General features: G+C 37.2%; 2 protein-coding genes across 4 annotated transcripts; one reads left to right on the forward strand and one right to left on the reverse strand.

Moving 5' to 3' along the window:
• The first annotated feature begins 213 nt into the window (after nucleotides 1-213).
• LOC113284074 (probable glutathione peroxidase 2) lies at nucleotides 214-6,021 on the forward strand. 3 transcript variants are annotated; one of them, XM_026533476.1, is made up of 6 exons: nucleotides 214-315; nucleotides 4,603-4,679; nucleotides 5,113-5,174; nucleotides 5,265-5,383; nucleotides 5,586-5,753; nucleotides 5,843-6,021. In XM_026533476.1, the coding sequence occupies exons 1-6, from the start codon at nucleotides 271-273 to the stop codon at nucleotides 5,885-5,887; spliced, it is 516 nt and encodes a 171-aa protein (XP_026389261.1). In that variant the 5' UTR covers nucleotides 214-270; the 3' UTR covers nucleotides 5,888-6,021. The 3 variants fall into 3 exon arrangements, with proteins under 3 accessions (XP_026389261.1, XP_026389259.1, XP_026389260.1); XM_026533474.1 differs by lacking the exon at nucleotides 214-315 and adding an exon at nucleotides 3,763-3,913; XM_026533475.1 differs by lacking the exon at nucleotides 214-315 and adding an exon at nucleotides 3,763-3,913 and having other exon boundaries at nucleotides 5,265-5,371.
• Nucleotides 6,022-6,364: 343 nt separating this feature from the next.
• LOC113280399 (protein NRT1/ PTR FAMILY 4.6-like) lies at nucleotides 6,365-8,412 on the reverse strand. The gene is made up of 5 exons (XM_026529025.1): nucleotides 8,322-8,412; nucleotides 7,995-8,212; nucleotides 7,487-7,927; nucleotides 7,262-7,386; nucleotides 6,365-7,178 (listed from the first exon to the last, which is right to left on the reverse strand). Exons 1-5 carry the CDS (start codon nucleotides 8,410-8,412, stop codon nucleotides 6,365-6,367), a joined length of 1,689 nt encoding a protein of 562 aa, XP_026384810.1.
• Nucleotides 8,413-9,058: the final 646 nt, after the last annotated feature.

Below are 9,058 nucleotides of genomic sequence, written 5' to 3' on the forward strand. Positions count from 1 at the left end.
CTAACAAGTAATCTATCTGCTGACATTGGTAATGATATTCAACAACAAATCAACAACTATTTTTTTTTTCTTTGCAAAATCTTTTTCTTTCCTTTTATTCACAAAGATTCTCAATCAAAGACTTTATTTTACATAGTTTTCCTAAAGTATAAATATATGTCTAATCTCAGTTTGAGTAACTTATTCTCAATCTTGATTCTTGGTTTGTCTCTCTACTTATTCTTCTTCCTCAAACAAAACCAATGTACTACTACTCTTTCTTTTCAAAACATGGCTGCAGAAGCGCCTAAATCCATTTATGACTTCACTGTCAAGGTAAATTATAAGCAGAACTAAAATATGCAGTTTGTAATACCAAGTAAATTTCACAACAAGAGCAAAAAAATATGCATAAATCAATGCCGACAAAATTTAGGTGGTTGAGCGCAGAGCAACGAGTGTTAATTATTATTTTTTAGTCAGAAAAAAAATGTGATTTCTAAATAAGGTTTTATTCGACGTATGTGTGCAGCTTCTCTTCAAATATTTGCCCAACCATTCAAGATAAAATCATCCTGAATTCTTTTTCATAAATTTCATTATCTTTGGAAACTGTTACCTATTAGTTTATATCAAATCAACCAAATGTTTCCCTTTTGATTGTATATGCGTCAATGGAACTTAAGTATTGGACTGAATTGCAAATTTTGATGTTGCAGATTAAGGTACATCTGGCGGTGCGAAAACAAAGATACACTGATGGAGATTATTTGGTACATAGGTACATACACTATGCTACAGAAACCTTCAACACACCCACAATCCTCGATCATCACTGATCCCACACAACTCCCAGCTTCCCTCCTACAGATCAACCCATCTTCATATTTGCGACCGAATTGACTCTGGAACGGCCATTGTCTTGGTTTAGGCCGGAGTCATACAGGTTGATTTCCCGAATCTAAGTACCCAATTTTCAGCGGTGCATCTGTGTGAGGTTCAGCAGCTCGCTAGATTGAGGAGTCTCGACAGCACGCTCGATTCTCCACTTTCCTAGAAAACCAGCAAACCGTTTTTCCCCATCTACAAAGAGCATGACCTAAAAATGTTGATGATGTTGATAATAGAACACTAAGGTAATTGACGTTGGAAGCAAGATGTTGAATTTGTTGATTCGAATTGCATGGTTGAGATGATTTTTGATGAAATTAGGGTTTTGAAATCGATGACGCCAAAATTTAGAAACACATCTGAATCTTATAATTGACTTGACGGGTAACCTTGTAAATATCCGTGATTTCCTCCGGTAAGAATCTAGAGAATTTCCGAATTCTGCTTCTTCTTACTCTCCTTCTTCTTCTCATTGTTGTAAAAGTGAAGTGTGAGTAGGCATCAGGTAAGATTGAAATTTTTATTCTTCTTATTATTCTTCTTCTCCTTCGTACAGTGAGTGACAGTGAGAGTGGATGCAAAAAGCTTAACATTTTTCTCTTCTTCTTCCTCTTCACTTCTCCCTGCTGTAAAACTGAGTGTGAGACTGAGGAGGGGGTAAAAACTCGGGTATATTAATTATATGTCCCTAGTTTTAACATCCTATAAATATATCCTTATACAACAATAAATATATCCATACTTTTTAATAACCTTATCCATTTAAAATTAGATTACCTAAATACCCTCCACAATATAATAGTTTCTTGTATTTCAAAATGGAACAAATTTCTTCCTCTACTACTTCACCCGTACCACCACCATCACCACCACTATGACTACCTCACGTCCACCACCACCAACATTCAACTACCATTCCACCACCACAGTTCAACGACCACCACCTACCAACCATCACTTACCAACCACCACCACCACTAATATTCCAATACCACTCCACCACCATTGCATCACCACCACCAGTCCTCCACCACCACCACTGGCGCCACCACCGCCCCCCCCCCCCACCCCCACACCACCACCATTGCATCACCACCACCATCTGCTGCCACCACCACAACCACTGATGCAATCACCGCCAGTCCGCCGCCACCCACCGCCACCACCACTGGTTTAGGTATTTTGTATCAACAACAGTAGTTGATCCAAAAAAAAAGGATCAACAACATATGTTGATCCAATTTAGGGATCAGCAACATATGTTGATCCAAAAAAAAGATCAACAACATATGTTGATCCAATTTAGGGATCAACAACAGTAGTTGATCCAAAAAAAAGGATCAACAGTATATGTTGATCCAAAAAAAAGGATCAACAGTATATGTTGATCCAAAAAAAAAGGATCAACAGTAGAAGTTGATCCATGTAAATGGAGTCGACAGCCAAAGTTTACATAAAAAACTGACATACGAGCGAGTGAACTTGGCGTGAATCGAACACGCATCATCTGACATGGAGTCAGTCATGCTACCATTGCACCACAAATTCAACATTTGGAGAATTTATATCTATAAAATGAAAACATTTAAACTACAAGCATAATGATACTAATCCTAGGAAATAAGGTCAACAATAGTAGTTGATCCCATATTATATGGGATCAACACCTATTTTTGTTCCATAAAAAATGGGATCAATACCAGGATTTGATCCATAAATGGGAATCAACAGTCATAGTTGATCCCATAAAAAAATTAAAATACTGACATGAACTGTTGTTGGTAAGATATTTCTCTTACGTATTTTATTGCACAATTCGCCAGCATTGTTTTCCGATACCATACAAACATAATACAAAAGTAGAACTCACTGTAAAACTTCAAGGGTGAATAGTTCATGCCCAAGAGAAATCCCTCCAAATCTGTTGGCATGTACATAGACAATGAAACCAGTCAGTGACGTTTACCCTATTCACTAACAATAGAAGGTTAGTGAGCAAGAACTATGTTGAGGATTCTAATCTCGCTTATAACATACTCCAACAGTACAAATGTAGTAACAATGGCCACAACAAAAAAAAAAACACAATTTATATATGTAATACACCCTTCATACAATCAATAAAATAACTATAAAAATCCTGAATATACAATTTGTAACTTCCCAACAACTGCTTTCGAAGGCGGACTTTCTTCAAAAGTATTTCGTTTGTTACTTCTATGTTTTGTAGGTTCTATAACGTAACGACAAGTCAGCAAGTGCATCGCACATGCGTCTTTGCTAGTAACATATAAAAAAGTCCCCTATTTTAGGTTCGCCTAGAGCACCCAAACATGTTAAGACGGTCCTGACTAGGATCATCATCTGGAGAATTTTAGGATATACAGGAGATGCAGGAGGAATGTGAATAAACCCCACTTTGGTGTTCATTGTCATGCCTTGTTGAATCGTCAGTGTCAGGAGTAGACGTATGGGGATGTTTCCGATCGTTACACTGATAAAGATTGGTATCATACGGAAGATAATTTTCATACAATTCTTTTCCGGTGGATGAAGAATTGTTGTTGACTAAATTGAATGAGACAAACAGTGATAAGACCAGGTACAAAAATGTATATCAGCAGGGAGTATAGGCCAGATGTACTAATGTCGGGCATAAAAAATACCAACTGAAATACCTGTAGGTAAAAGAAATGCTTCTGATATTAGTACTCATTAGTTTTGTTGCATACACACAGTTACTATAAGTGAACTTTTTTGCTGACATTGATGTTCAACAACAAATCAACAACTAATTTTTTTCTTGCAAAATCTTTTTCTTCCTTTATTTTCACACGGAGACTTTCTCTTTGTTTTACATAGTTTTCCTAGAGTATAAATATATGTCTAATATCAGTTTGAGTAACTTATTCTCAATCCTAATTCTGGGTTTGTCTCTCTACTTAATCTTCTTCCTTAAACAAAACCAATCACTACTACTACTCTTTCTTTTCAAAACATGGCTGCAGAAGCGCCTAACTCCATTTATGACTTCACTGTCAAGGTAAAAGAAATCATGCTTTTAGTTTAGCTCTTTATTTTATTTTTTTTGCTGATTCAGTGATAATATTCATTTTGCCAATCTGAGTTTCATTTGTTTTCCCGTTTGGAGTATATTTGGTTATGGGTTTTGTGGTGTTCATCATCTGTTTGTTTTATTGTTCTGGTGAAATCTTAGTGGGCTGAATGTTTTATGTTTATTCCAGCTGCTTCTTGATTTCTCCTTCATTTTCTTCTTACTTTTTTTGTCTGGGTTTTAATCATATTTTAATGTGGATGGAATCATTGATGGGTGTTTACAAAGATTGTTTACTTGCTAGTCATGAATTTTGTTTCATTCCTGATCATTTTGTTATGATAGTATAATTCTAGTGTGAGGTAACTTTTAAACCAGATGATTGAGAGTTCAGATAGGCTATGGTTGTCCAATTCTAAGACCTGATTTATGGTTTTAAAACTAGTAATTGTTGATGGCTCTGTACTTTTCGCCTTTTCTTTTTTGTTTGTAATTGTCCTTGAATATGATGTCTATTCGATCTCTTACTCAAAGGAGTGTGCTTGTTCATTAAATTTCATTTTTCTTTTGTTTGTATTCTCAATTCCGTGTTGTTCTCGTTTTCTAGATTCGAGTTCATCCACGTGTTTTCCCCTGTTTATGAATATCTAACTTTTCCTCTCAATTTGGATTTACAGGATATTGAAGGAAATGATGTATCCTTGAAAGACTATGCTGGAAAGGTTCTTCTGATTGTCAATGTTGCTTCCAAAGAGTACTTGTCTAACTCTAATCTTATTGTCTATGTAGAGAATTTGAAGTAGAATTGTATAGATCTAGTATATGGAAGGACTAGTGATCTAGATGGAACTGAAACAGTACGAGGGTTCATCAGCTTTAATATGTGTGTGTACAAAGTGTGATCTTCTTCTACCAGGCTATGCTCTGTACTTTCTCCGGCAAGGTATTCTATCCATGTAAATGTGAGCCCTTGCAGGAGAAACCAGGGATGAAGATTGGGGAAGAATAGCAAGGTTCATATGTTCATAGGCTTTGACTGCTGGTTTTGGTTATGCCATATTGACATTTTTGTCTCATTGTTGTTTGCAGTAATTTCGTATAGCTTTAGTCAATTCATTCTTCGTATTCAATAGTATTGCACGTAACTATTTCTTTCTTGCATTGATTCGTTTCTTTGGTATATGCAGTGGTCTTACCGAATCCAACTACAAGGAACTTGATGTATTGTATGAGAAATACAAAACCCAAGGTCTATTAGCTACTCTTTAAGATCGATTTTTTATTTCATTTTGATTTTTTTTAATAGTACTAACTCTAGATACTGTGTTCCTCCTGGCAGGGCTTGAGATTCTTGCATTTCCTTGCAACCAGTTTGCTGGTCAAGAACCGGGAACTGATGCTGAGATAAAAGAAGTTGCCCGTTCAAAGTTCAAAGCCGAATTTCCTGTATTTGCTAAGATACACACCTAATTATGAAAGATGAAGCCCAAAATCAATATCATGTTGGGGTTTTAGTTAGTGTTTTATTTTTTCTTCAGTCTCATTGCTTATTTAGTAAGCAGAATGAGCTTACTGATATTACCCCTAGCATTTATCTAAACGAGATCAGTTAAAAATACTTTGTACTAGAGTAGAGCTCAATAATCTCCTACTTTCTCAGATTGATGTTAATGGGAAGGATGCCGCACCACTCTACCAGTATATCAAATCACAAAAAGGTGGGTTATTTGGTAATGCAATCAAATGGAATTTCACAAAGTTTCTCGTAAACAAAGAGAGAAAAGTTGTTGACAGATATGCTCCCACCACAGGTCCACTCAGAATTGAGGTATGAAACTAATCTCTCTAAGCGTACGTGTACCTGTAAAAATGATTATACGGCATCTGACTTTTCTTTTGTTTTGCTCGTCCTTTCAGAAAGACATCCAAGGCCTTTTGGCAGTTCCAGCATCAGCTCCCTAGAGATAAATTGTGGAGCTGCAATCTCACTCTATGTATGAATAAATATTCCCAATATAAAATTTGTGTCAGTGAGTTCAAATAAAAAAGGATTACCTTTTGCGTTTGCAGTTTGAAAGTTTGGTTCTTGTTTTACAGTTAGTTTCTTTTCTCTTATATACTTGTTATATCTATATTGTATGTATGACCCTTTTACTATGGGCAAATATTCGGAACGGCTTTCTTGGATTTTTATAAGGCGCAGTTTTTCAACTACCAGTCCCTATTCATTCCTGTAATGCTGCATAATGGGGCAGCATTACAGGAGTGAATATTTTTGGAATTGCTAGTTTGCACATAAATTTTTATTGTCTGATGGAAGATGAGTTTTGTAATGCAATCAAAACCCACAGGCTCTGGCAGAACTAAAATATGAAGTTCTGCAATGGTTTCTGAATTTCTTGGCTGGCTCTAATTTTTGCATGGTAGTTTCTCGAGTCGCTAGCTAGGAGTAGGATTATGTCGTCTATACTCATATCTCCTAGCCCAGTACAAGTAGTTGAAGAATGAGAATAAGGCAAGTATAGAAAGCAACCAATAAAACAGATCGAGGTAATTCCGATTTAAGTTATTTCCTTCCAACCATCCAATGTCTCCATTTTTCGTAATTCTGTTAACTAAGGTTATTAGAGCAGAACCCATCAACGACGATAATCCCAAAACACACCAAAAAATTGCAGTACCTAGTGATTTCATCCCTCTTGACACTTCTGTGTTGAAGAACTGTAACAATCCAACAGGCGTAAACACGTCGTTGATGCATATAACAATGAACTGTATTAGCAACCACATCACTGACATTGGTATAGGTTCGCCAGAATCCATTAGACCATTCCTTCCTGCAATTTGTTTCCTTTTTCCCTCAATCAATGCACCAATACATGATGCTAATGCGGATGCCATAAAACCAACACCCGCACGCTGCAAGGGAGTTATACCACTTGGGCACCTTGTGATCCTACGTGCGAATGGAACAAAAAACTGATCGTAAGCAACTAGGATCACCATCTGGAAAATCGTGGGAATCACCACAAGAGATGCAGGAGGAATGTGAATAAACCCCAATTTGGTGTTCATTGTCATGCCTTGTTGAACTGTCAGTGTCAGGAGTAGACGTATGGGGATGTATCCAATTGTTACACTGATAAATATTGGTATCATACGAAAAATAATTTTCGTCTCCTCCACCTGGCTGACGCTGCAAACGTACGAGTCTTCTGCTTTCTTGTTGGAGATGATAGCCTTATCTAGCCATCTGCAAATAATGTTTGGAGAACTTAGCATTGGTATCTCGGAGCTTTTGATCGGATTATTAATAAAGATGATTGAGAAACTTACTTAAATCCTTCGGTATGCGTTAGTACTTCGCCAACCCTCTCTTCCTTGTTATGTTCTTTTAGGTACGCATCTTGTTCATTTACAGGAAACCGAAGCTTCCGTTTTTGGAACGCTGAAATGAAAACCTATAACATTACCAGGTTTAATGAGTGTTTGCTGAGAGACTTAACTTTGATCCACAATTTCTAAACACATGCATGCATGGGACAGAAAATAGATCCATACCTGCAGCATCCGAGTCAAAGGACTTCCCTGTGGGATTTGATGGCGGAAAAGAGAGAAACCGAAAGCGAAAACCAACAACCCTAGTAGAATAATAGCAGAAGATACAGCGAAACCAACACCCCATCCTTTATTGTTTTGAATCCAAACAACGAAAGTTAAACCCATAAGTGCACCAAGTGAGATGCTGAAGGTAAACCAGTTGAAAAATTTAGACTTTTTCTGTAGCTCGCTCGGGTCGTTGTCATCAAATTGATCTCCTCCGAAGGATGCCAGGTTTGCTCTCAGACAACCTTCCCCGAAAGCAGTAATGTACAGTGCTATGTAGAGTAAAGCAGCATGGTTTCCCTGAACTTGCTTGCAGTTGCTAAATCGTGAAGAAATATCACATGGTGGTGGTTGAAGTGACGGAAGATATGCTTGCAGTGCTAGTAATCCGAACCCCTGTAACACAGCCAAATCTAAAACGAAGCAGCAGTACTTGCAGTCCCTAGACGAGATATATACTCACCAAGAACTCCAGAGGCCCGAATATTAGTATAGTCTTAAACCTTGTGATATACGAATCTGAGAGAAATCCTCCGATTAATGCACACGCGCAAGATACACCGATGAAGTTAGTGACAGTGGTTGAAGACGTTGCGACGTCCATGTGCATGGTTCCTCGAAGGTATGTTACCAAGTTAAGTACATTTGATGCGTATGTTACGTTCATCATCACAACCATAACTACAAGATATTAAAACAACAACTCAAGATAAGCAATTTTGACATGGACACAGCATAGAAGCGCTAAAACACATCATTTGAGAGCTAAAAAAATGGACTCGTGACTTACAGTAGATGAATCTCGCAGCTCTAAATCCACCATGATTGTCTTTGTTGGCAGGATTTCCTTTCCAATATACAAACCCATGAACCTCCTCCATTGTTATGACCTGAAAGGCTAGCTGAAGCTATGTTGCCTTCCTTCTCATTTTTTTTGAAAAATATACTAACATTATCTTTGAATGTCCACTATTATGGTTTTTGACTTGACTACTCCATAATTGATATGGAATATGTATGGTTGTTCAAAGACAGAAACCAAAAACTGCCAGCCGAGGACAATTTCGGCAGCCTGATCATTCAATATAGACTGCACTAACCAGTTCAATTTGAATACACATATTGGGGTATTTGGTCAACATTGGCCGATTCAACTCGGGAGGTTGAATCAGCCTTGTGGGGCAGTGGTCAGTGACATATCCCCTCCAAGGTAGTCAATTTCGGATTTTGGATTGTCTCGGTCGACACCGAGATACTGGTACAACTTTGTCTCGGGGAAATTCCGTTTTAAAATCTCGGTTTCATATTTTATATCCTCGTATCGATAATCACTTAAAAGAAACATATTATTAGCTGGTTGTTCACCTTCCTCATCATCAACACCAAATAATAATTTTTGTTCAACAAATTCAAACACAACAACAAGCAATAATACTAGTGAGTGAATTAATCTTTTTAATTTTTATACGTGAGATTAGTCCACTCAATTTAAAAAGAAAAAAAAAATCCGGCCAAGACAAATCAATT

The sequence above is a fragment of the Papaver somniferum genome, chromosome 5 (assembly GCF_003573695.1).
Source record: "Papaver somniferum cultivar HN1 chromosome 5, ASM357369v1, whole genome shotgun sequence".
In the NCBI taxonomy this organism is placed as follows: Eukaryota; Viridiplantae; Streptophyta; class Magnoliopsida; order Ranunculales; family Papaveraceae; genus Papaver; species Papaver somniferum.

Bases quoted from the DNA above. Each gene is read 5' to 3' on its own strand.
- LOC113284074 (XM_026533476.1), top strand. From the start codon at position 271: ATGGCTGCAGAAGCGCCTAAATCCATTTATGACTTCACTGTCAAG. The intron at 5,175-5,264 runs GTCTATTAGCTA...TCCTCCTGGCAG, and splicing joins TGAGAAATACAAAACCCAAG to GGCTTGAGATTCTTGCATTT. The intron at 5,754-5,842 runs GTATGAAACTAA...TCGTCCTTTCAG, and splicing joins CAGGTCCACTCAGAATTGAG to AAAGACATCCAAGGCCTTTT.
- LOC113280399 (XM_026529025.1), bottom strand. From the start codon at position 8,412: ATGGAGGAGGTTCATGGGTTTGTATATTGGAAAGGAAATCCTGCCAAC. The intron at 7,928-7,994 runs GTGAGTATATAT...GCTGTGTTACAG, and splicing joins TCGGGCCTCTGGAGTTCTTG to GGGTTCGGATTACTAGCACT. The intron at 7,179-7,261 runs GTAAGTTTCTCA...CATTATTTGCAG, and splicing joins ACGCATACCGAAGGATTTAA to ATGGCTAGATAAGGCTATCA.